Below are 26,848 nucleotides of genomic sequence, written 5' to 3'. Positions count from 1 at the left end.
AGTTGATATATTCTAAGAACAAACACGGCTTTTGCTGGCAGACAGAGTCCTGAGGTTTGTTATTACATTTTGTAGTTCCAGCTTCATATAACCTCACCAAAGTCTTTGGATTTCCCTTCTGAATTTCTGTTGTTCCCTCTGTCCTAACCCTTGCCTTCACTTTTCCTTTCATCACCTAGTAGAAAGCCAACTCCCTAGAACTGAGTGTCTTGTTGAAAATGGAGCTGTAAGGTCCTTTCATGGCACAATAGAGATAGGCAGGAAGGCTGTAGATCAAAGAGGACTCACCATTTCTTTAGCATTTATCTGCCAGTTAAACACCACTGCCTTGCTCTTTGAGATATTGTTGAGAAAGACAAGTCGACCAGCTTTGGTGCAGTCTGGGATATTTCCAAGGCAAATCCTGTTATGGGACAAGGTGGCTGCCTGCAGGAAGCAAGGAGAAATCAGAAGGAACAGCAGGGAAGGAAGATGGGACCTAACCATACAGTCATCTCAAAGTCATACTCATCTCTAAGTCCAGCAATTCACAGATTATATCAGGTATCTTTAGCAACTTGAGAGAGTGTAACAATTCTCTCAGCTTTGCTCTGGTTACAGTGACATTACATCAGAAGGCCAGCTGGATTGCAGTGGGATTGAGTGAGCAATGAATAAGACATAACACTGGTGCTGGACAGGAGAGGATCTCAGGAGCACAGAGGACCAGTAACATCCCAGTTCTCTGTGCAGCACTTGCAGTCCAGGCCTTTTCCTACTTCAGCTGAGAAACATGAGATGTGTGCTTGTGCCAAATCCCTATCAATCTGACTGTGAGTTTTAGGAAATCGATCCCTAATACACCTTGCTACTAATATGCTACTAGTTTGTCCCGTTCTCCAGGCACAACACAATCTCTAATTAAGTACAGTTATTATTAGAGAAAGAAACTTCATTTCAGACAACAGAGCCTTGCAGAATGCCATCTTCATTGTCAGACTGAGGCGGTTTTCAATCATCTTCTCTTTGCTGTTCTCAGGAATATAGTTGCCCTGCTGGAAGCAAAAGAGCAGGTGGAGCTGTGGCTGGCTCCAAGGAAGGCATGCTAATGTCACACAGGTTGAATCCTTTACCTGCCAGGGGAAAGCCTCTGCTGCTACTGTGTAATGCTCATTCACTGTGCTTGGATCTGTGGGTGAGTTTAACAACGGATTGTCCAGGCTGGCAGGCCAGCTCCAGCCAGGCCAGACAAGCTCCTGCTGAGCCAGCAGCAGGTCAGACAAGTGCATTCCTCTGCATGTGCCTGAATAGGTGACCATCCTGCAGTCAGCATTCAGGCTATGAATCACCTGAGTTTGGCTGGGAAATGGTGGCAGCCAAGCCCTGACAGAGCACGGCAGGAGTATAATGGTCTTTTTGAGAATGATTTAGGAAAGAAAAAGGTGTTGTAGCTGCACAGAAGAAAGGCAGCTGTGATGGGAGGTAACTTCTAAGAAAAAATTACACAAACAAACCCAAACCTGTTTTTGTTCTAATGGCTGTGGAAGTGACAAGCTGGAAAGAAGACACCTTTCAGCATCCATGAGTTAAGCTCTAAATCACCTGCTGGAAGGGAAATGTCTTGTTCTGTCTCATGGCAAATGAACTCTCCTGCAACACAGACTATTGCAAGATGGGGCCACTTGTATATTTCAGTCTCTCACACATCTCTGGACTGATCATATTGCTCATATCCCACACTTGGACTCTTACCTGCCCAGGCACAGTTAGCCTGGCAGAACCTGGAATGACTGCAGAAGAAAAAAATTGTCTGGATGTGGCAGCCTCTTCTACAACATTTGGATTGTAGCCTACTCCCTGGAAAGTAATCTGGGTCGAGTCACCCTCCAGGATCTGGATGAGAACATCAACCTGCCTCAGACAAGATAAAGGTTTTAAGACCAGAGTCATATTTGGGAGAGATGTCCAATAAGCTAGCATACTTGCTAATGGACTGGTCTAAATACACCTCGTGCATGGATAAAGACAAATCCAGTCTCTTTTGCTCTTTCAGGCCTTGGCCTTTCCTGCTAGCCCAGGAAAGCTGGATAAGTAGTCAATTAGCCAGTTACAGTATGAGATGGACAGAGACTACATCTTGGAGCAAAGGCTGGAGGTTTAAAGTTAAATTTATTTATTTATCCATGCATTCACCACAGACTGAAGCAACAATTAGTGCTAGAGCTCTGGCCTTGCCTGCCTGCTGCAGCACAGGACAGAGGTCTTTGGGAAGGCTGTTTTCAGAAGTTTGCAGCAGCATACACTGCAATGATAGAAGACACTGACTTCAGTCTCTTTGCTGGGAATTTTTGGAGGCCAACAATGAACCACAAATCTGAACAGATACTACTGATATTCCCAGTTACTGTTTGCTACTCGAAAAATAAATACTGGGAGGACTCTGGCTGTGGAAGATATCTCTTCTTGGGAAGAAAAAATTTATGAGACAAATTTATCTGCTCTGTTTCCAGACCAGACCAGCCACTAATTTGCTCTCACAACTCTGCTTCTTAGAGGCATAGAGCTCAATTCAGCAGTAGCATTTCATTACAACCACCAGTAAGAAACCTAAAAAATTTTAGGTCAACAACAGAATCTGTTTCTTTCAGTCATGAGGAGGCTCTTACCGTGTATGTTTTAGCTTCCAGTGGTGAGAAGATCCACCCAATGTGCCCTGATTCACCAGGGGGGATTTCTCCTCTAGGAGTTAGGCAGGCAAACACAGGATGCTGAAAATTCTTCTCCCGTATCTTCATAATGTTGTCCAGCTGAACCTCAAATGTCACGGGCATGGAGCCACCATTGTAGAGTTTATAAATCTGAAGTGAGTCAGAAAGAGCAGTGGTTTTTATACCAGGTACAAGTTAAACTAGTTAATGCTTCCCCAGGGGGCACTGATAAGCATTAATATTTAATTAATCAGCTTATCTCCTAAGAATGAGAAGACCCCATAGTGTCAAGATTTAACACCAAGGCTCTGATAGGCAGCTGTGCTGAAGGTTTATCACCACACATGTACATTGATAAGCAAAGTGCCTCTCCAAATGGTGTCCTGTCAGTTCACACTAGGGGAAAATTAATACAGATTAGCTGAAGGGATCATTGTAAAGCGGATTATGTAAAATGCAAAAACACTTCTATTAAAGTGCTCTTAATTCAATTCAGACTTGTTCATTTCCCAAGTAAATTAGGCAGAACATAATCAAAGCTGCCTTTTTGCTGAATAAGTGTTTAGGAAGTAAAATTAATTTACTAAAAAACTAATTAGGCTTTATTTCCAGAGTACTTGGAGCAGCTAGGCAAGTTTTCACCCAGATACAATGCAAGAGAATAAGTGAACAGCCCAACACGCCTCATAAGCATTATGATTACAGAGTGAACACCAAATCTTGTCAAACTGCAGATGGTGAGAAGTACTTTCCCAGCAGCTATTTCCAAACTCTGCCTAGAACTATCCTCAGAGTTCTCTTGTGATGCTTCACTACGGAGGCCATTCCATTTTCTGAGAATTGCCTCAGACACTGCCTGTCTTTGGGACACAGCAGAACTAGCTCCACAGCAGAACTAGCTCCTTGCTGCTGGCTTTGGCTCCAAGATGCTCACCTGTGTGGGGGGGTGGGAGCCCCCCACAGCGATGGGTGCAAAGACGTGCTTGGTGGATGCAAAATGAACGTAGCGCTGGTCGTGTTCCACTGTCACACCACTGAAGGTCAGCTACAGTGGAGAGAAATGCAGTCACTTCCTCACAGGGCCTTGGTCCCATCACTAACATCTGCACAAGGACTCTGAAGTACTTTGCAAATGGAAGGCCACACAGTTACAAACTATAATTGGTAATACCAGGATAGTGTGTCCTACGACAAAAATCACGGAGATGGAGAACCTACTCCAGATTTTCTCTGAAAGGTTCTCTTCTTTTATCAGAAAGACTGTACTTTTCTCTCTGCTATGCCAGCATCAGTGCTTCTATGTGCAAGTGTATGGTGGAAATTGTCCATGAATGAAAGTGTCTGGACTGTACATAGGAGAGTGTGCAGCTCTCACAGCCAAATACTTTGGAAAGACAGGATTTAGGTAAGTAATGGCCTCCTCTTGGAAAGGATCATCTGGATGTACTCTAGAGTGCTCCAAGAATGTGTCTAGCAGCCCAAAATCTAGAAGCAAGTCCAAAAGCGAGAAGATTCCAGCTGAACTAAGTGATCAAATGATGATCAACAAGTATCCTGTTGGCAAAGTAGCCACCAGGCACTCCAAGCAAAGTGGAGAGATTATAGAGCTATTTCACAGAAAGGATTTTGCATTCACATAGCTCTTGCATTTTGAGAAAACCACAGTCAGGCTGAAGATGCATTGATGATGCACTGTTTTCTGCAGGATCACTCCAAAGTACCCCTGAGCTGTCTGCTTTGGGGTAGAGGCTGCAAAGCAGCCACCTAGCAATGTATCTGCATGGGCCAACAGGAGCCAAGTTGCTGCAATTCACAGTAATTAAGCCTGAAGCATGGCTATTTTTCAAACATGCTATTTTTCAAGCATGGCTATTTTTTTGTTTGAAAAATTGTCGTGTGTAAAACACAAGACAATATTTGCAAAGATAGACACCTGCAGGACATACTGTATCAGCCACTTTAAAAAGAGCAGAGAATGACAACTCCTTTTAAAAAACCCATTCCAGCTCAGATCAATAGGCAAAATGCAGAGGGAAAAAGAACTAAAAATACAAGGTTAGCAAGGTCCCACATGGGATCTTTTCAAAGCACTACATGAGTATTCAGCCTCCTGAGAACCACAGCTTGCCAGATGTAGTGAAAGTAGGAGAAAGACAAAAGATTTGCTGTCAAACTTCAAGGGAAAATGGGATAGTAACCTCCCTGAGTTTTGGGAGTGAAACATCCATTTATACAACTTTGATCAAAAACCCACCTTGCATTTCAACAGACCAGAATTGCTCAAGAAAAACTGTCATCAAGTTTCCATTTGACAGGATATGACATTTAGAGGATTATCAGTTAAAGAGAGACAAATGGAGAAAAGTGAAGACTTGCTGCAATCAATTCTCCTTCTAGAGTGCATAGACTTCATCCCACAGTGAAGACTTAAGATAATAAGAGGGATGCCAGGGGATGCCAGATTCCCCAGGGAGGAGAGCTGCCTGGAGAACACATGCTGCAGGTGATAACACCTCACAATACCAAACCAGCACCTATGAAGTGCAAACACTTGCAGTTTATAAAACCTGTGTGCTCAGGGATTCTCCTTGGGATCCAGCCCTTCTCTCCAGGGAGTTCTGTGAACCAGCCTATCTCAGCCTGCAACACATGAGCTGGCTGGGCTTTTCCTGCTAAAACTGCTGGGGGCTGCAAATTCTGCCTGGCCAAACAATCTCAGAGCTCTGAGAACAAGCAGTCTTACAGGTGAAGAGGCAAAAGACAATCTGTGAAAGCATTAGGCAGTGGGAGGCCTTGTTTCTCTGCTGCACAAGGAATTGGAAACACAGAAGTCCTACAGATGTCTCCTCCTACAGCCAGAAGAAATTGCCAATGGGAAATCAGTTCGGGTTAGTCAGAGTACCTATAAATCAGCAGAGGACTAAAAATTGGCCACTGAATGGAGAAGGAATAACAGAGAAGAAGCTTCTCCTGAAAATTAAGTTGGGGAAACAGGGAAGCAGGAGTCTTTGTTGGGGAAACAGAGGAGCAGGAGGTCAAAATCTATCCATGTAGGTAAAGTCATCACAGAAGTGATTTTAAACCCAAAGGAAAAACAGGCATTGGCTTGCAGTTGGCTAACCACACAGCTCTGAAGCCAAATAATTTGGAATTTGACAGAGTAACCAAGCAATACCCCAGCTCAATGGGCTCCTTCACTGTTTATTGCTTTTGGAAATTTCCAAAGCTTAACTTTTGGGGTGACACTACAGCATTTGCTTCAGGTTAACATATGCTTAAGGTTAGCATATGCTCTGCATATTTCACCAGAATCCCAGGTGAGGATTTGCTCAGCCCTGGAATGTGAGCATATTTAGGGCAGTTACTGCCCCAGGAGCTGGAAACTCTGTGCACTTCATGCCATGACTGCAAGGAAAGCAGGCACACCGTGCTCAGTCCCTCAGCTGCCCTCCTTGCACAAGAAGTATCTCCCATTCCTACTTTCTGATATCAGCAGTTCAGTCGTGGCACTGCATCTCTGCAGGCTGCAACCACCTGCACTGCTCCATGTCTCTGGACTGGCTTCTACAGCTCCTACTGCCAGAGCTCAAAGGCACCAAGGGACCTTTTCATCCCCAGGGTATCCCACACTTTTCTAGCCCTTTCTGCAGGGACATCATGACAGAGGGTGGTGGCCTCTGGTAGCCACCAAAGCCACTGGCTATATGGCAAGAGAGGATGTGTGCCCTGTAGGCTTCTGGTGCTCCAAAGCCTCTTCCCTCACTGGCCAGCTCTTCCCCACAGTCACTCTCAGGATTGTGCCAGGCAGGCAGAGCACAGGGAGCCTGTCCAAGGGCTTTGAGGGAAGGCACAGTTAAGCCACTGTTTGAACAGCTTGGTCAAAGGGTTGGATTTTCAGCTGACAACAGTCCTGAAAGAAAAGAAAAATAAAAGAGATATGTGAACACAATGGTCTCATAGGAAACTTCAGAGACAGACAGGAAGGCTCAGCCGGGCATGAGTGGTGCCTGGCAGAGAACAAGGTGACTTTGACTCTAACTGACAGTTTGAGAGAGGGGAGAGAGAGAAATTAGTTCCAAGCCTGAGGAGATGCTCAGGGAAAACACACCACAGATCAGCTCTGGGATGCTTTAGAAAGCAGTCGAGCAGGAAGAATGAGAAAGAATCTCCTGTATCATTGGTAGGAGAAGTAAGTGGGTGGACAAAGGCTGCAGCCAACCAGGAACCCAGGGACAATCTTCTGGGCTTGGGGAAGGAGCTGACCCTGTAACCCCAGAGGTGGAGGATGCTCTGCCACTCTGTGCATTCCCAAACTACCATCACAGCAGGTGATGGTGGTATATTTGGAGAAAAGCATATTCCAGGGGGGGTTGTAGAGATGGAGAGATTCAGGAAAGCTGCGTAAGAGAGAAGCAGGATGGGCTGCAGATCTGAACTCCAGGAACTGCATGGAACAACTCACAGTGAGGCAGATGAAATGAGGGGAGGCATGCACAGGAATCCTGACCATAAGTTACATCAGAGTGTGGAAAACATGCAGGGACCGTAAAACCTGGGAAGGCTGTTTTGGACTTGGAGTTGTCTTGAAGGAAGAAGCAATTCTGCATTACTGACATTAATAAAATACAAAGGTTAATAATAAATAAATAAATAATAGTGCTCTTGATGAAGAATCCAGCAGATGCAACATCCAAGGGCCATTCTGCCAGTGCACTGCCCACATCGCTCTGTGCTGGAACCACAAGTTTGTCAGAACAGTTTTTATGTCTCTGCTTGGCCCTCTCTTGCTGCCTGGCTAGTGCAAATTCCAGGGGAAGGCCACAGCCCCCTGTACACTATGCAGATTCTGGGGAAAACACCTATTAATTCAGTTTCTACCTGCTGTTGTTCAGCAAATGGAAGGAAGGGACACCTGCTATCTTACCAGAATCTCATGGCCATAGGAAATCTTCAGCAGGACAGGGAGGCGATCATTGCCAATGAAATCATGTCTAGCAGTGAAAGAGGAGAGAGAGGAAAACAGTAGATATCAACCTTGTGCCCAGGATAACAGAGTCAGAGTCACACAGAACATTAGAGACAATTCACTTCCCAGCTAAAGAGTCACTGCTGCGTAAGGGCCGCGGGGAGGTGGGGGGAACCCAGCGGTGTTGGGTGGGAATGAGTGATACAATGTTGATTTTAGTCATACACCTGTTTAGGGACCCAAGTTTTTAGGCCAACAAAATGCCAGAACTTCTCAGATATGGTCTGCTTTGAGAGGGGAAGCATTCAGCTTTCTTCATACCTTCTACAGGCATGCAAGGGCTAGCAGCTCTAGCTGATGACAAAAAAAATATTATTACATAATCAAAAGCGCAGAAGTGCAGCATCTTGTTCATCTCTTCAACTGTCAGGTCAAGGCAGACCAGTGTCCCCAGCATGTCACACTAAATGCCTTTTGCTCTGCAGTGTTAAAGGACATCAAAACATCCTCCTGAGGAAGACCAGCTCTGTGGGGTCCAGAAACTGGACATGTTCAGGAACTTTTTACTTGCCCAGCCTCTGCTGAGGAACGTATGATGAGGAAGGAAAATCTGGCATGGAAACTCAGGGGACTGATGGCATGTGTTGTTCTGGCACACAGCATGAAGCTCTGAAGAACAGGTTCTTTTCATCACCTGTGTGAGAGCTGGACAGATTCCTCCTGCCCTGGAAGAAGTGTTCCTGACTTTGGGGAAACACTGAAGAGCTGGTTATCCTGAATTCTCATCTGGTGCAGCTCCTGGGGGGTAAAGTCAACATCTTCTGCCCAGCGCTCTATGTCCATCTTCTGATCAGAAGGAAACAAGAAGGCCCTAGGGAACCAATCAGCTGGTCAGCAACAAGGATATGCAGCTTCCCCAGGGCTATGGTCACATACTCAATCCAAATGGGCTTAGCCCACCTGGTGGCCACATCACATTTCATCAGGTCTGATCTGGATCTCCCTGATTGCTTTCCCAGCTAGACTCATCAACAGATCTCAGCTGCAGCTGTACCTACAAAACCCCCCTATTAACCTTCAAATTTCTCACAGCCCTTTGAGCACTTCCAGACCCCCAAAAAGAAGGCTGAGCTCCAGTGAGCACTGCTTACCAGTCCACAGGTACCACACCCTTGTTCTCCAGCAGAAGCATCACACTGGTAGGCTGTGAGCCTACCGGGGCAGACCCAAAGTCAAAATCCAGCAGGAGAGGGGTATACACTGGAGGGATCAAGCATGTGCTGGTCACAGGAAAGAAAGAAGATATTTAACTGAAACAGGAGGAAGGGTCATCAGGGCATGACAGGGGAAAGGTCATTCCACACTGGCTGTCTTCCTTATAATTCTTGTCTGACCTTATGTTCTTGACCCTTTTGAGAGAAAGGACACTGGGCATAAGGCAGACCTGATCTTCTTTTCAAAATCTTTTATGTATGTCTAATGAAAGTGAGTGACATAAGAGAGTCCTGCTTAGCCTGAAGTCTCTCTTTAGCTCCTCAGTGTAAGGAAGTCACTGACATACTGGAGCAGGCCTAATGGAGGGCCACTAAAATGGCTGAGAGCTGGAGCACATTGGCCAAGCTGGATGGGGCTCTGAGCAAATTGGTCTAGTGGAAGGCATCCCTGCCCATGGCAGAAGGGTTGGAATGAGATGATCTTTAAGGTCCCTTCCAATTCAAACCATTCAATGATTACAAGGATGGACAAAAGGACCTGGATTTGTTCAGCCTTATGAAGCAATGGGTCAGGGATGGCAACTGCACAAGTTGCAATACAAGATATTCTGATGAGATACTAAGGAAAGGGTTTTCACCATGGAAATGGTTAAACAGGAGCTCAGACAAGCTGTGGTTTCTCCATTCTCAGAGATATTCAGCACTGAATATTAAGATATTTAGAACTAAATAAGGTCTGGGGCAATCTGATCTATATGTCCCTGCTTTGAGCAAGGGGCTACACAAGAGACTTTTGGAGGTTATTGCAATTAAATTATTCTCTCTCTCTGTGGCTCCTTTCAAGGGAGCTTAAGAGAAAAGTGGAAGTGAGCAACTGCCTGCAGCAGTTAGGATGGAAAAACAGGGTGCCACGCAGCAAGGAGCTACAACACATTCCAATAAGCCACAGCGTCTCTGTCTGGCTCATGCAAGGGACTCAAAGATCCACTAAGCCATTTCCTCATCTCACCTGTGCCTTGTGGGGACTTTGTAGGTGAGCTCGCCAGGAGTTGGGTCTCGCTCCAAGTATTCATTCAGTGTGTCCAAGGAGAAGAGCTTCCAGATGTGCATCTTGCTGTTACGCCTGGCAGTCCCTGTTGTACAAGCGTCTGTGATGCACAAAGTTGGGTAGACGCCTGTTGCTACAATGCGGCAGAGGAACTCCTCCTTCTCTTTAGCACTTGCAAGATCTGCAGCTTGGGGGAGAAAGAAACACCAAAAAGTAGTCATGTACCATTAAGGGGCTGCTGCCTGGGTCATTCTGACTGCAGCAAAGAGGAAAGAGACCCTACCAAGAACAATGAAAGAATGGGCATTGTACATAGTCTTTTGTTTGGCAGCTTCTCAAAACCCCTAAACCACCGACTTCTAGTTGTATCTTGACTTCTGCATTTAGACATCACCAAAAGACTATGAATGGGATCCTTTTCAGTGCATTTACACAATTTAGTTTTGCACTATGTGAGGAAAACTTTTTTTGATTTAAACCTACAGTCCAAACATTTTATGAAGTCCCCCTTGTTTTCACACTGAAAAATCACAAACAGTTATTTATATCTTGTGTTCCCCTTTCATTCAAATGACATTACATTTTTCACCTTCCAAGCTGAAAACTCCTTGTCTTGCCAGTCTCTTCTTTTACAAACACTGTCCCCCATCTCTGAACACCCCAAAACATCCATCTCACCTCTGGGTGCGAAAATATCATATCTGATTTTCCAGGTGTATTGCAGCCGACGGGCTGGCCTTACTTTTATTCCGACAGAAACTTTTGATCTTGCAGGAATTGTTCCTCTGGAATGTTCCAGCTCTAGAGCTGTAGGATACAAGAGGTGGTATGGGCTCTTGGCATTATTGTCTTTTACACCACACATGTTGTGGCACACAGATCCCTAAGTCTACCTGCACCCTAGCCACTGCCACCCCTTGCCTAATAGTTAGGATTAGCTTCAAGTGCTGAACTTGAGATTCCCAGACTACAACTGTAGGCAGCTTACTGGGAGTACCCAGATTGCCTCTGGCCAGCAAAGAGCAGGGAACTTCCCAACTGGAGGTCCTCTAGAAAGGCAACTAAGAGCTGAGCTCCAACATTTCTTCTGGTAAGGTCCTTTATTTAACTTCCTCCTCTGCTGGGAAATTGTATCTTATTTCAAGGTCCAGATTGGTCTAACTTCAATTGTCAGACTCTGGATTATGCTTTTTCCAGCAAGATAGAAAAGTCACGTCCTATACAAAGGGGCAGACAACTTAAGGTTTGAGAGAATCAGTGCAAGCCAACCAGCAAGCAGTCCAACCTCCAAGTTAATTCTAGATTGGTTTTGGAGAAAAGAGAGGAAAACTAAGGTCCTGTCCCATATTAATGCCTTTACAGTACCCAGTAAATCGCTGCGAACCTCCTCAGGGTCATGGGGCCCTGTGAAGAGTTGCTCCACACTGAGGATGTAATTCAGAGTACAGATCCCATCATTTAGCAGTACAATGCTGTAGCTTTTCTGATCACCAACCAGAACATTTCCAAGGTCCACATAGTCGTTTTGTGCCTGGAATACAAACCCACCATGCTAAGGTCACTTTAACATGTCAAGCATAGTGGTTGAGTGTAGCCACCACTTATGTCACCACATGCTGATCCCTTGGCACATGGCCCATACAGTGCAGTGCAAAGGACTCCCTGCTTTGTGTAGGACCTGGCATGCCCTGGGAGATAGAATTGTTAAGGTTAGAAAAGATCGCTAAAATCTTAGACACTGTTAATGCCACCACTAAATCATGTCCCTGAGTACACATTTTTAAATACTTCCAAGAATGATGACTCAACCACTTCATTGGGCAGCCCATTCCAATGAGTGACAACCCCTTTCCTGAAGAAATTTTTCCAAGCATCCAATCTAAACCTCCCCTGATGCAATTCTAAGTCATTTACTCTTGCCCTATTGCTTATTACTCAGAAGAAGAGACCAACACCCACTTTGCTACAAACTCCTTTCAGGTGGTTGAAGCACAATAAAATGTGGAACAGGTCTGTGAGGGACTCAATCCTCCTCCAAATGCTTTCTCTACTGTTTTTTAGGCTGTTTGCTGGGTAGGATGTAGCATATTCAGGGCTGTGAGAACACTAGCTGGCCAGCTGCACTTGAGTCACAGCTGAGAGATTTTTGCTGGCCCTTTTGTGACTGCTTAAAGAGTGCCCCTCTCTTTTGGCTCGTTGAGGACTCACATACAATTTATGATGACTATGTACCTCAAAGACATTATCACCCATCAATCAACATGATTGACACTGGGCAATGACTTTCAAAGTATTATTTTATTTACCTCTGGTTTGTTAAGAAACCTGACAAAAAATGAAAGTGGCTGCACAGATCTGCAGATAACAGGAGGAAAGCCACATGGAGGTGTACTGGCTATGCTACTTTAAAAGGTCCACTACACTTAGAAATCAGACTAACAGCAAAACAAATGGAGAAGGAGAACAGACAGAATGAGAGAACCGTGATTCCCAAGTAGTCAAATGGCTTGCTTGGTTTAGTCTGGAACAGAGCAATCCCAGAGGATTTGTTAAGGCTGTATTTGAACTGGGAGGACATTTACAACATGTTGCCATTAGGCCACTAAAATGTGTACTGTCATTTACACTGAAAACAGTGTCTGGGAATTTTGCTGTGAATCCTTATTGGCTGCTTCCAGTACAGGGAAAAGGGAAAGTCCAACACCCCCATCCCTCCCTGATCTCCCCTACTAGTACTCAGTGGGCCCCTGTTCCTTACCCTGATGGTGCCCAGTGCCCCTTCTCCAATGACCCGTAAGACATAATGGACATCTGTGGGAGACACGGGCTCTGAGCTTTTCCACTTCACAAACACCATAGCTCGCAGCACATACTTGGTTTCCTTGTCAGGAGTAAAAGTCCATGCCTGAGCCTGCAATCACAAGAGGGAAGAGTGTCCACAGGAGCTTCAGTCCAGAAATAAACCCAAACACCTCAACAATTGCATTTAATGCACAGTCCCTTCCTCCATTGTAACTAACCTAGTTCTCTACAGACATACCACCTCCATCTACATCAAAGATTCACACTGGGAATGAACATCCAGATATTCAAAGCCAGGCTGAGGTTGTGTTGTAGAGAGCAAACTACAACTTTCGTAGAATTTGAACTTACCAGGGCTTCATAGGGCTGGAGGATCCCTGCAGCAGGGCTGACAGACAGGATCTTCCTGTCTGACCGACGGATCCTCCATGTGAAAACCATGGGTAGCCTTGTGCAGTTTTTAATGGTGTACATTCGTGTAAAGGAGGTCCCTATCTGGAGAGGCTTGAAGTAGAGAATTCCATCACCTTCTAAGAGCAAAAGAAGGGACTGTCCACAACTCTGGAGAACAATCTCCTGGGGAATTAAGAGAAAAAGTAACAGACATTAGCTAGAAGTCTCAGCTACCTCTGGAGGAACCTTACAAAGATGTTGCTCCTTCCGAGAGAGAAGCAAGAAAAATCTGGATCTTAATAAGGAGGGGAAGGGCTTTAGGCTGTGTGTCAAGTCAGGTCCTTAGCATAATACAGTGTATTCCAAGAGATGGAAATGTAAGGAACAAGGGGTACAGGATGTTTGGCACCACAAAGCCCTTTTTTCTGCAATGTTGACTCCATATTAAATCTTGAAAATATTCTTTTGTTCCTATTTCCAAAGAGAAAAATCTAAACTAACCACTAGGAGATGTAATAAGCATCCCAGTGCAAATCACTATGAAAAGGGAAGACTACAAGGGAACAAAACTTTGCTCACCATCTTCCACTTCCCTCTCCTTACCTTGGTGTATGCAGGATAAGAGTTCAGCTCCAAAGACAGGACATGCTGCTGCAAGACTGTTGTAACTGGGTGAGTGGAGAGAAGGAAAATCTGGTGGCCTCCTGGAATGACGTGTCCTAAGCTGGGCTTGACCAAAACAGAGGGATAGTCTTCAGTATGGTTCACATTGAAGGTTATCAAAGAGGTGCTCGTGTTGGACAACAGCATGCTGCAGTAGGTATCAGTGTCACAAACCACAGGAGGAAAAGTCTGGTGGAAACAAACAAAAAAGGTTGCTTTCACTGGGTTTAAAAACCAGCTTAAAGAAAAAGTTTTCACTATATTTAATTCCAGGTTCCAATAAGCACTATCCTGAGTCTATGGAGAACTTTCTAACTGCTTCTTTTCAAGGAAAGAAATTAAACCACCTAAGGGTACACAAATGATGGTCTTTTCCCTTGCCATAGTGGCCCTCTTGGGCTCATGGGACTGGTGAACCTATTTTCCATCATGCCATGCTTTATGCCCATCCAGTAAGCGAGCTGCTTGTTGATGCTTGCAGTTTCTGCATGGATAGTGACATCCTGGGTGAAGAATTCCAGCAGGGTAGAATTTGCTCTACTTCATGCACATCAAATAAAGGCTGCATGGCCTAGATTAGCTGAGGAGATTTCATAAGAGGTTCTCAAGACTATTCTTATGCCTTAGGATCAGATCTCCCTTAACCTCATAGGAAAAACACCTTACTGTGTTTTTCAGGAAACAGGAAGAGAGAGAGAGAGAGAACCTTCCCCTCTATCTTACAACCACTTCTCTTTCATGAGGATTCTGTTTGCCCAAGTGCATGCAGTTTTTGAGGCTCCTGGGCTCCCCTTGTTAGTGCCTATGTCCACCTAAACAGAAAAGAAGGTGATCCCAACAGCTTTTCTCTCACAGCTAATGAGATGGTTGGTACAGCTGACATGGTGGAGGGTGGGAAGCTAATGCAGGAGAAACAGCATACTATTGTACCAGAGCAGGAGCCTCCACACCATCAGAAACCACCAAAGACACATCTCAGTGCAATGGGAGACAAAGTAAAGAATTCAGAACACTGAGTGTCTCTGCAAAGATCCGAAGGTCAATCAGTTACACACTTTGGGGACATCCAGGATGTACTGTGGAATGATGTGCTCCTGTTTTGCTTCATATGTGTGTGCTCTCAGCCTCACAGTCAGGCACCACGACGGGCAGATGGTGGCATCATCCTCAATGTTGTTGTAGTGTCTCATCACCTGCAGACACACAAGGGACAACACAGTGTGTGCAGGAAGGGAGTGTGGCAAGGTGCCTTCACAGAATCACAGATTAATCTGTGTTGGAAGAGACCAAGTGCACATACTACCTCAAGCAGCTGCTTGTTCTATGACAACCCTGGGGCTAAGGAATTAACATTTTCAGGGAAGAAGGACTGACCAGTGCCAGATGAGAAACAGGTGGCAAATGCTAACTTTCACTTACCAGGACATTTCTGGGGGCTAAATCTCCTGTAACTGCAGACTCGTGTAACATGAATCCCATGTCACTTGGGAGAAGAGAGACAGTGCCCAGCAGCTTTACGTGTGGAGGGCCAGACACAAAGACCAAGTTCTTACCCATCACCCAGGCCACAATAACCATTCTTGTGCAGGCTCACATCTACACTAATAATGCAGTAATTCATAGTAATTCCTCCTTCAGTGAGGTGTACCATGCTTCATGTTTCTTAGGGGTAAGAACAAGTGTGGCTGTGCAAGTGCATGAGCTGTGACTTGTTCTGTCATTTCTCTGCCAGGACACGGGTGAAAGAGAAACTTTAACCCAACAGTGTATCAAAGCAGTGGCCAAAAGAGTTAATAGAGGTGCTAGTTTTATAGGGTTTAAACTGAATTTTAACTCCCCTGAAATACTTTATTCTGAAAAAAGTTGCTTGTTAGGTCATCTCTAGTCTTAGTAATTCCTACTAACCTTATAAACAGCAAAACCTTCCAGCTCTGCTGCATAAAGACTGTTGACCTGAGTGGGCCTGCAAAAGACATGGAAGGTTGAAGACTTCAGTGGTGCCACGTCACAGATTTCAGGGCGCACATGGAAGGCACTGTCATGGTTTGGAGTCCAGGCAACAATGATATTTCCTTTGGTGTGGTTGGTCACACAGAGAGAAAGAGATTTTTGTGGTGGCATGCAGCATCCAAAATCATACTCCCTGGGGCTGACACTAACATGAGCAGGAAACAAGGCCAGGTCGCTGTTTTCACCATTGTCAAAATATTCAGCCATGGCATTGGGTTCAAAGTATTCCTTGGGCGGCTGCTCCTCAGAAATCTACAGGATGGAAATATCTCAGTATGAGTAGGGAAAGTGTGCCTGTGGGAGACACCAGGTGCTGCTTGCCTTCATGGGCAAGAGAGCACTTCAGCAAGATGCACTTCAGCAAGAATTCCTAGGACAGTTCAAAGTCTAGGCTTCAAGGAGGCTTCTGTTTGTAAGCCTTAATCTGAAACTAAAGAGGAAGCAGAAAATGACCCCATGATTGAGTTAAAGCCAGAAAGAAGCTGAATTAGGGTAAAAAGCCAGCTGAAAAAGATAGTGTTGGTGTGTGCTGGGAACATCAACAGCAGAAATACTAAAGAAATCAGTCTGGCACTTCCAAGGCCTTCTAGATATGTCTTCTGTACAACAGATACCCAGCATACATAGAGAAGAGCTGAAAGTGTCCTAGATTCCAGGGAGGGCAGCTCATACCTCAGGGGGCAGCATGAGAGCTCCCTTTTCATCCATCTGCAACTTCTCATTCTTCAGCATTTCACTCAGGATATCAGGGGGGTAGAAGGTCAGTCCCCTCACCATGTTGGTTCGGTACCAGGAGAGGTGTCTTTTCTGAAGGGTGGGTGGCTTAGCTGTGTCTGAATGGCAGGTACCAAAAAAGTCCACATACAGGGGTTCCTGGGAAAACACAACACAGGACAATAAGAAATAAACTGTCCTGTGATTGCTTTGAGAGTTTCACCATACCAGTATCTCACTTCCAAAACCATGCTGGGAAAGGCTTAGCGGCTGCAGTTTTAGGCTGCCATTTACTTTATGTCTCAATGTGACACAAGAACTTTCTTGAAACTGGAGTTAAAATTGAAGGCACTCAGTGCACAGCCATGCAGCTAAAGTTAGGAGAGAGACCTAAACAGACAAGAGCCACAGAGGGTGCACTATTAACTCACCCTATCTGCAGGCATTACTGACTGTCCACATCCTATTGCTGATAGGAACCTGCACCATGGGGAGTCTGCTTAACAAGAGTCCAGGTCCTTGTTGAGGGTCACAATAACCCCAGGCAGCATTACAAGCTTGGGGCAGAGTGGTTGGAAAGCTGCTCATCAGAGAAGCACCTGTGGGTGATGGCTGACAACAGCTGAACATAAGCCAGTGTGTGCCTGGGTAGTCAAGAAGGTCAAGGGCATCCTGGCTTTTATCAAAAACAGTGTGGCAAGCAGGACCAGGACAGTGATTGTCCCCCTGATCTCAGCAGTTGTGAGACTGTGTCTTGACTACTATGCTCAGTTTTGTGGCCCTCAGTACGAGAACAACAATGAGGAGCTGAAGCATGTCCAGAGAAGGGCAATGAAGATGGTGAAGGGTCTGGGAAGGGTCTGGAGCACAAGTCTTATGAGGAATGGCAGAGGGAGTTGGGGCTGTTTAGCCTGGAAAAAAAAAAAAAGGCTAAGGGGGGATTTTATTGCTCTCTACAACTACCTGAAAGGTAGGTGTAGCTATGTGGGGGCTGGTCTCTTCTCCCAGGTAAGAAGTGATAGGACAAGAGGAAATGACCTCAAGTTGTGTTTGGGCAGTGATTAGATTGGATAATGGGAAAAATTTGTTCACCAAAATGGTTGTCACCCCAGGCTGCCCAGGGATGTAGTTGAATCATCATCCCTGGAGGTATTTAAAAGGCATGCAGATGTGGCACTCGGGGACATGGTTAGTGGTGGACTTGGCAGTGCTGGGTTAATGGTTAGACTCAATGATCTTAGATGTCTTTTCCAATCTTAACGACTCTATGACAGCTCTCAATGAAAATGCAGTGGGAAGAGATTTGCAGGGATTACTGAGACAGGCCAGTCCTGTTGGATTGCACTGAAGATGCCTCTAAAGTATCACAGCAATGAAACTACCCTTTGCCTCCCATACCTGGTGGTGGACGAGGCACGCGACTCTGCGGTGGTAGGTCATGGGGTGGGTAGGTCGGAAGATGACCTTCAGCGTCAGTGTTGTTGTGCCCTCCAAGACTCCACAGGGGCGATCCAAGGAGAAGACACTCCCTTTGCAATCAATATCAAACTGATAATAGGCTGGGACATCGGACGTGTTGCTGATTTTCAGTGTCCGCATCAAACTTTCTCCAAGATTGATCCAGTCAAAGCTCACAGAATGCTGGTGCAGGGACACGGAAGGACCTAGCACAACATGCAAGATAAGATCCTGGACCTGTCCTAGCTGTTTCTTCCAACATGTCACAAGACACTACTGCGCTTAACTGACATTCCCGAACAGATTCAACTCTTCAGCAAACCTACTGGTCCTAGCAAACAGTTGGACATTCACTTGAAACAGTCAAGCAAGTATAAATCCCAAACAGTACACCAGGGACAGCCAGATCCCAGCAGGAGTTTAGTCTGTGACTTCAGGCTATGATAACTTCAAGCCCTTCCCCAAGCACTAACCTTTTCCCTCCAGAGAAGCTGACAGGGAGAAATGGGAAAGGCTTTGGTACCTTTACATGAGCCAACCACTTTCAGAACAGTCTTCAAGTGGCATCCAGCAGATGTGATAGTGAAATAGTCAGTACTGTGCTCTCCTACTACTTGGGGCTGAAACCGTATGCACAAGAGCAGCTTCCCTTTGGCAGGGACAACGTCACCAGACGCATTACAGGAGAAAACATAACCACAAAGCAGAGGGTCTTCTGCTCGTTCTATTGTACATGGTGCATCAACCTACAAGTAGAAAAGAAACAGGTTAACAAAGAAGCTAACATGACCCAGGATAGCTCTGAATGAAGGACACTAATCAGGTAAGAACTGCAGTTTTCAGCAGTGCTGAACACCACCAAGAACACCAAGGCCACCACAGAACCACTGTGCAGCAAACCTCTGCCATTTTGTTCTGATGGAGAATGGGTGGCAACTCAAGCAACTCAGGCTCCCTCAACATGCTCAGAAAGCAGCAGGCTGCAGCTGAACTCCCGGTGATCTCCGGGGTTGGAGTGCCCCTCCTGCTAGGTGGAAAGATGGCTCAAGGTGTCCCTAGGGGACAAAATAGTGTAAATGACTGCTGCGACCAGGGGAACATGCAGGCAGGTAACTTATTTCCCTCTATCCACAGTTCCAGCTTGTTTATGGCTCTTCTTTTCCCAAAAAAAATAAAGCTGGTGCTCTGGCACCTTACTCAAGACCCTTTTAAAAGCTGTCCTGATCCTTGCCTGGCAATGCTGAGCACCCCTGCAGTGTGAATAATAACAGTACAAAAATGAGTGTGTCTTTTCCACTCCCAAGCTGCAGGGCCTGTGGAGGAGTCAGCACTGCTGTCATCTATGTCAGCAGTCTCTGAGTACATCCATCACTTGAGAGGCTGGGAAGGGCTGAGCTGGCACAAGTAACAAGGTGCTCAAATCCATTTGACTTTTTGAACAATTCACTGGGCTGCATTCCACAGAGGGCAGCGGAAGATCCATCAGTTGCCTGGGACACACACACACATCAATTTGAGACTGACACAACTGCCACACAGGATTGATTAACTTGTCCAGGGTGGGCAGGAGAGCTGCAGGGTGCAAAGGACATGGTGATCTGGACCAAGCACAGAAGGGAAGCAGGGGGAAACTGCAATACCACGCTGCAAATGGCCAAGTTGCTAGCACTGTAGCTGGGAGGCAAGGATGAATGGCATGGCTGGTAGGGGAAGGCTCATCACCTCTGCTTCACTCACACTTAGGTTATTTTCGCGGCATTAAGGGAGATAGACAAGACCACATATCCCAGGGAAATGTGTCAGCTTGCCAGCTTCTCACAAGAAGTCAATCTCCCTCTCCCCATACCACAGACACGTTGAAGATTTCCACAGACTTCTCCACAACTGTCCCCACTGGTACTGATCCAAAACACAGGACATCTTGAAACTTTCCAGGCTTCTTTCCTGTCACACTCACACACAGGCAGGGGTATTTGGCTGTTAAAGAGAATAGTATACTGCATTAGGAAAGACAGGTGGAACCTCTACTCTTGAACATTCAACACTCAACTGGACAAGGTCTGAAGAACCTCAGATAACTCTGAAGTTAGATCTACCTTCAAAGTTGGCCCTGCTTTGAACCAAATAAACTCCCTTCTCCCTAATTTACTGGACTTGCTAATGAAATTATTGCTTATTTTAGCTGGCATCCAGAAAGGTTTAGAAATTTCCCTCTGCTTCTCTGTCTAGCAGGGATAGACAGGAGACACTGAGTGCAGACAAAGCCAGGAGTTTGTGGAGGCTTTTTCCAGTGAATTCCTCTCATTTCTTCCCCTCTGTCAACTCAAACAGGCCTTAGAAATGCTGTTTTGGCCAAAACATGCCACAGGGCATATTAGACCCTCTGTCTCTTCAGATAACACTTCCAAATTGGCAAAAGTACACTAGAGAATTCCACAGGCCACTTTCAAACTGTGGGCTTCACTTGCTCATCACTGGGTTGAGCCAAGTGTGGCCGAGCCTCAGAGTGCAGGCCCTCCCTGTATCCCTGTGGAACACTATTCCAGAGTAAGGGGCAATACACATTTCTTTGAGTGTTAAATGCAAGAAAGACTCACCCAGGGCTTTTAGCACTATTGTCCTCTTTTGTTTAACTTCACCTCCAAACCAGCACGTTGCTGTTGCATAATGCACCCCAGCCACCTCGGGCTTGAAGATCACCTTGACCAAGCACTTAGCACCTGGGTTCAGTGTGCCACACTCAGGACTCATGAAGAAAGGACTTGATGTCTCCCATTCAAAGATGCTAACGAGATCACTAGGAAATGGAGATACATTTTTAGCAGATCAGTGGATCATTTGCTGCCTGTGCAATCATGCATAGGATGGGCCTTTCCCAATAGGTTATTCAGTTAGGATGTGAAGCAACCAGTGCTGAATGGAAGAATCCCAAATGCAGCTGGACAAATATGTGATGCTGTGAAGAAATTTGTCTCTAGTCTCTGTTCTGCTCACACTTTAAAGAATCTTAGTTATTACAGCTAAGAACTTTATTAATGACCATAAGGTGATAGCAAGCAAATCAGCTCCACAATTAAATATTTGCTTTCCTTGTATCTAAATTTGCAGCTACTTAATTTAAATGACTATTTGTTCCTCTGTTATATGCTCAGGTGAGAAAAGAGGATTGAGCCATTTCCCTAATACCTTATTCAATTTTCCAGAACCCCATTTCCTTGTTTGATTTCTGCAAAGAACATGATACGCCATCAGCTTTTTCTATTTTATTGATCTAAGCTGTGTGCTGCTTACCATCCTTATCCTCCAACATCCTGGGCCTATCATTTGTAGCAAATTATTTCTCCAAGTGGAGACTGAAACACCTGAAATGGCTGGAATCACTTGGCTGGAAGTACACCTCCTCCTTGCCTGGGAGGAGGTGTACTTCCAGCCAACTGCATTCCTTTCTACAGTACTGTCCTTCCTCATTAAAATAGGACAAACCTTGGTAACTGGGAGCATCCTTGCATCCTTTCTCCTAAATGACTAAAATGTTTCCAGCTGGTAGCTCATCTCTCCCTGTTCATGCTGGGCAGGTTGCCTTTGGTTAAACAGAAGCCCAAGCCTCTCCAGTGAATGTGGGATGTTCTGTGCTTGTTCCCCCCTAGTTCCTGTGCACGAATGGTTCTCAGCATATGCTGGCAACAAACAGATGTGAGATGCCAAGATGTGCCCACAATGACCTGAACTACCATTCTGCTGCCCTTTCTGCCAATACCTTAGGGAAGGCAGTGTTGCCTCTTGTTAAGGCAGCCAGCAGAACTAATAACCACTGGAATGAGCTACATTCACTGGAGAGTCCAAAAAAGTGGCAAAATACCTGAGAAAACAGAAGGAGTGTCTGCTTAGCCACCTGTCACTCACCCAACGTTGCAGACAGGAAACACCGCCTCTGTAGCACTGTGGGTAGCACAGACAGGCAACTGGACAGCGGCCGGCATGGACAGACAGCAGCGTGGAAGCATAGCCTGCAGGCTAACAGAGAACTCACCCTCAGCTTTCATAAAGAGGATGTTGTCTTCATAGTCCCTCTGCACAGAAGAGCAAAGGGAGACAGCAGTTAGATGGAATCCACCTTGCAGGTGCTGCAGCTCCGCCCATGAATACCTGTCACCTGCACCACTGCAAGTGTTGGGGAAAAAACTGTTGGCAACAGAGGCACCAGTGGAGGCCTCTGTGCAGGACAGAGAGCATATGAATCACTCAGAAAGGGCAGGCAGTGTGGAAGGTACTCAGGCATACTCCTCTGGCACGGAACACACAAATACTCCCATGAAGAGCAGTTGAAGGCCACATTAGTTTCACCCGGTTTGTTTCAAGGCAGATGGATTTCTTTCAGTATTTTCAAGATCCAAATTCAGCTGAACTGAAGCATGTACAGCTTTTCTTTGAGCTCCATGAGCACAGAAGTATCAATCTTTGATTAAATGCTTTGTCAGCTAGAGATCCAAGCAGATAACACAACTTAAAGATGCAGCATTGACAGCACTGTGTAGAATACAGAAATAGCCTCAGGACATTTGCTAACAAGGCAAGATAGAAGGAATTGAAAGATAGGTGTTTTCTATGCTTCCCATTTGTCACCCTCCTGAGTAACACTTATACAGGTAAGGAGAGACCTTGGACACGGCAGCACACACAGTCCTTGCTCTCTCTCAGAAAGGCAGCCTCCTGTTCTAGTGATTGATGTGCTGCAGACAAACTATTCACTGAAAATGGAACAAGGCCAGCAGCTTATTTCATAAAGGGAACACTGAACAGTCATCAGAAAATCATGATACTAAGACAGCAGGGTGCTGGGAATCTGTCCAATGACCATGCTCTATAGCTAGGACAGAGGTACACATCAAAGACACACAGCTACGGACAAGAGCCAGAGATCAACACTCGGAGCCAAGACAGACACTACAAACAACCTGAACAATAAGAAAAGGGTCTGGATATAAAGAACCATTGCTGTTTAAAATAAAGCTTACAGAAACACCCTCCATCCAAAAGAAGGGCGGCCCCTGACATATCCCTTAGAAAACAGGTAGCCCTTGAATGTAGAGGCTTTGGAATCTCCTGTGGGAAGGCAGAAAGTGAGCTCCTCAACCCAAGGTTCTGCACTAAAACCACCCAGATGTGTTTCGTTGGGATCAAACCAGTGTGGACATCTTAAGAACTTTATCTTACTGAGTTGAAAGGCAGAAGTAGTACATGAAAAACTGGGAGTAATACTTTTTGTGAGGATTCCTCTCATAATTACTGGCAAACTCTGCAGAGAAGTCAGGGATTAGGGCTCCCTCAGGTAATGAAGATGTGGAGAGATCAAGAAGGCCATTCTGCCCACTCCTTCTATGCTGGAATTTCCCCAAGGACTCATGCATTCGAGTGAGAACAAATCAGAAAGGACAAGAGAGGCAGAGGCCCACTGCTGTCCCCCAGAGTGCAGCCTGAGCACTGAGGGCAGTTGTGATGTTGCTGCTTTACCTTTTCACTGGGCCGGAAAACAACGGGCAGGCTCACAGACATCCCGGGGTTCAGAGTGATCGGCTGCGGGAAAACAGTGAGGAAGAATGGCGTGGAAGGAGCCCTAGACAACAAAATCAAAACAAGAGATTTTGTCTGAGGGTGGGCAGCTTAAGTGAGCAGAAAAGAGAATAAATAACCAATACCTCCAGACCCCACAATTTAGAAGCAATTTACACACTGGACCCCAGGGTACTTTGGCAGCAAAACAGTAGAGAGGGACAGAACCCAGGTGTCCTGAAAACCTATTCCCAGCTCGAAGCACCCACCCCTTCCTTGAACAATGTTTTATGTTTTCAGGACATGCAGTATGAGCACACCACACAGGGCAGACACATTTGAGTTTCAGAGCAGGGAGGGTCGCAGGGACTGCTGGAATGGCTCAGCACCCAGAGGGACCCCGGGAGCAATGGTTTTAGGTCACACTAGTGACTGGCTGGCATACATCCACAATTAAAATCTCACTAGACTGGAAATGCCTCACAGACAGAAGTATCAGCAAAACAGAATTTAAAACAAGGCATTTCATTTAACAGACTTCTGCCTGTGTTTCTGAATTAGCAGGTTTCTGTCCTGCTACGTAAGGGTGCACCCATTGTCTCCTGCACAGCACTCAAGGGGAGAGAGGGAAGGTGAATCTGAGAAAAGGTGCAAATGTAACTGATACAGCAGGAGGAGTGAGGATGCAGAGAGAGCATGAGGAGTACAAAGGACAAACAAACTTCCCACGCACCTGTAACTCAGCTTCTGGGCTTTCCTGTGAACATTTTTCAAGGTCAGGTGTTTGATCACCTCTTTTCCAAGTTTCCAGTCATGCCAACTGAGTGTTTCAGGCACCTCAATGCCCCAGAATATGACTTTCCTCTTCTTTGCCTCTCTTGGAGACACCTTAGGGAGTAGCAGTTTGGGAGGAAGGGAGGAGAAATCACTTAAACAGCCCTTTCTCTACGCTAAGGGTTTCTGACTGGCAACAGACGAGAGGAGCCACCCTGCGGCAAAACTCCAGGAATATCCAAAAGCCCTGCTCCGGGGTCCTGAGAGGACACCTCCTGGCCACAGCCCAAACAGCAGATGCTAAAAAGTGTGATGAAGGGCAGTTTTTATGTTTCTCCTCTCCCTGCCTGCCAGACAATCCACCCAAGTCAGTAGCACTCTTTGCTCCTCCGCTCACCTTCCTGTCATAGGCACTCTTCCAAAAAGAGTCAGAGTTTTGGGGCTCCTCATGCACCTGAGCAAGCATCTGAGAAACAAGAGGGGAAAGTCCTCACACGTGCTGCTCCTGCACCCACAAAGCCTTTGCTGCCAAAAGCCGGGTACTCCCAGCGACCGATGGCCCTGCTCAGGCTGCTGGTGGCGCTGAGCCGCCTCCCCGCCGGGAGCAACCCCGCTGTGTCCCACAGCCCCCGCTGTGTCTCCAGCCCCTGTTGTGTCCCCAGCCCCCGCTGTGTCCCCAGTGCAGCCCTCTCCAGAGCACGGCTGTCCCCATAGTCTGTGGGTGACAGTGCAGCCCCTGCGGAAGGGCTCTCCCTGGCGCTGAGCAGCATAGCCCTGCCCACTGTCGGCCCACAAAGCACCGTACAGCACAGCTGTGCCCTGCGGCCTGGCCTGCCCCCCCCCCGAGCCCCGTGTGGATGAGTGTGGCGGGACCCCGCTTCCCACAGCGAGCGCCTGCCCAGCTCCCTGGGGCACGGCCCGCTCCAGCATGTCCCCGCCTGCCCCCCGTGCGGAGCAGAAGCCGGGGCCCCGAGTCACCACCGCCCCCGGGCCAGGCCGGCTCCCTCGTTCCCAGCCCGGAACCCTAGAGCACCGGGAGCCCGGGGCACCTCGCTGCCAGTGCCGGCGCCGGTGGCGGCCGCTCAGCGCCGTGCGGGCCGGCCCGCGTTGCCATGGAGACCGGACGCGGTTGCAGCAGCTCCCGGAGCGACGACGGCGGCCGGCTCGGGTCAATCCGCACGGGCAGCGGCAGCCGCCAGAGGGCGGCGGAGGGACGCGCAGGGAGGCGGAGACGGACCGGGAGCGGGGCAGGGAGAGGGCGCGGGCAGAGCCCGGGGGGGGGGTCCGGAGAGCACCGAGCGAGAAAGGAGGCCGTGAGGGGTTCTCAGGGGTGCAGGGAAGAGATAGAGATATGGGGCAAATGGCAAATGGGAAGTTCAGGGGCACAGAGATGGAGGAGGGCGGGTGGAAGAGGGAAGGATGCAGGGGTGCGGGAGAGAGCGTGGGGCTCGGGGTGTTGAGGATGAGTGCGGGGGGAGCGGCGGCATAAAGCTGAGCCAGCAAAGAGGGGCCGTGAAGTCTGTGGGTGCATCGGATAGATGAGTGAGGACAGTGTGGGGATTGCAGGGTGGCAAGGGATCACAGGTGCATCAGGATGGAGGGTGCTCTCATAGGGATGGAGTGACACCTTAATGGGGCCAGGTCACCCTAAGCTCCATGGAGCGTTGGTGACACAAGTAACAAGTTGTTATCATTGCCAAAAGTAGTTATGGGGCCAAGACCAGCAAAGGCACAGAGGGTGGGGAGCCCTGGCTGTGTGAGCCCATCAGGTGTCATTCTCATGGGGCACCACCACCACCACCATCCTAGGGACAGTCCTACATCTTCCCAGTGCCCTGCATGACCCTCAAGGAGACAGGACCTTCATTTTTCCGGTGTGGAGGGACAGATAGTGCCTGCAGGGTGCACAGGCAGCTCTGTGGTGGAGAGTGGGGCTGGCCGCATCAAACCGCACAGGGAGGGTGCCCGGCAGAGGCAGGAAGGAGATGCAGCTTTAATGGCATTTGTCAGTGTTTACAAATGAGTCATCCAGCTAAGCAGCCCGGCTGTAAATCAGCACTCTAACTCTTCCAGCATCAGTTGTGTCCCCTCCTTTGTCCCCCTAGCTCTGGACGAGTGCCTGGCTCCTCCAGAAACAACCTCATAAATAACAGCAACAAAACAAACCCTCCTGCAGCCACGGTGGGCCTGAGTGCAGCAGGCGCGAGATGAACGCCTCCCATCCATCACTTTAATGATTGTACTCTGCAAATTAAACCTGTCATGGCCCATCAAGGTGAACGTTTTAAGCCTGTGACATGCCTTCAGCTCCCCTCCTCCCTCCTGGCACTTTTGTTGCTTTCTTTCTTGCCTTTTATTCTCTGCCTCTACCATTCCTGCCCCCCATTTCAGCCCTGCTCCAGTGTGTGGCACTCCCTGTGGTCTCCTGCTGAGCCAGGTTGCACATCAGGTGATGGATGTCCTTGGCCCTGATGCTCCTGCAGCCACAGGCTGGCAGGTGCCAGCATTTCTGTGCCAAGTCCTGTGTTTTTGCTGGGAGCTGGCACAGCTCTCCTGGAGCAATGAGTCT

At 47.1% G+C, this 26,848-nt stretch overlaps 1 protein-coding gene across 1 annotated transcript in view; it reads right to left on the bottom strand.

The window, feature by feature from the left end:
* CFAP65 (cilia and flagella associated protein 65) overlaps nt 1–24,376 on the bottom strand; it is a 30,968-nt gene extending 6,592 nt beyond the window's left edge. The window contains exons 1-23 of the mRNA XM_066553243.1: nt 24,239–24,376; nt 23,467–23,569; nt 21,859–22,025; nt 20,553–20,752; nt 19,802–19,932; nt 18,479–18,701; nt 17,896–18,161; nt 16,456–16,656; nt 15,679–16,035; nt 14,829–14,966; nt 13,714–13,962; nt 13,069–13,293; nt 12,674–12,826; nt 11,281–11,446; nt 10,594–10,722; nt 9,877–10,102; nt 8,805–8,933; nt 8,348–8,524; nt 7,612–7,678; nt 3,622–3,732; nt 2,646–2,837; nt 1,732–1,890; nt 289–426 (exon numbers count right to left, since the gene is read on the bottom strand). Of these exons, the coding sequence (XP_066409340.1) occupies nt 289–426; nt 1,732–1,890; nt 2,646–2,837; nt 3,622–3,732; nt 7,612–7,678; nt 8,348–8,524; nt 8,805–8,933; nt 9,877–10,102; nt 10,594–10,722; nt 11,281–11,446; nt 12,674–12,826; nt 13,069–13,293; nt 13,714–13,962; nt 14,829–14,966; nt 15,679–16,035; nt 16,456–16,656; nt 17,896–18,161; nt 18,479–18,701; nt 19,802–19,932; nt 20,553–20,752; nt 21,859–22,025; nt 23,467–23,508 (3,846 nt within the window). The 5' untranslated portion in view covers nt 23,509–23,569; nt 24,239–24,376. The remainder of the gene's footprint in view (nt 1–288; nt 427–1,731; nt 1,891–2,645; nt 2,838–3,621; nt 3,733–7,611; nt 7,679–8,347; nt 8,525–8,804; nt 8,934–9,876; nt 10,103–10,593; nt 10,723–11,280; nt 11,447–12,673; nt 12,827–13,068; nt 13,294–13,713; nt 13,963–14,828; nt 14,967–15,678; nt 16,036–16,455; nt 16,657–17,895; nt 18,162–18,478; nt 18,702–19,801; nt 19,933–20,552; nt 20,753–21,858; nt 22,026–23,466; nt 23,570–24,238) is intronic.
* Nucleotides 24,377–26,848: the final 2,472 nt, after the last annotated feature.

The sequence above is a fragment of the Molothrus aeneus genome, chromosome 7 (assembly GCF_037042795.1).
Source record: "Molothrus aeneus isolate 106 chromosome 7, BPBGC_Maene_1.0, whole genome shotgun sequence".
Lineage (NCBI taxonomy): Eukaryota > Metazoa > Chordata > Aves > Passeriformes > Icteridae > Molothrus > Molothrus aeneus.
The sequence above is the reverse complement of the archived record's forward strand: the minus strand, read 5'-3'. Positions and strand labels throughout refer to the sequence as shown.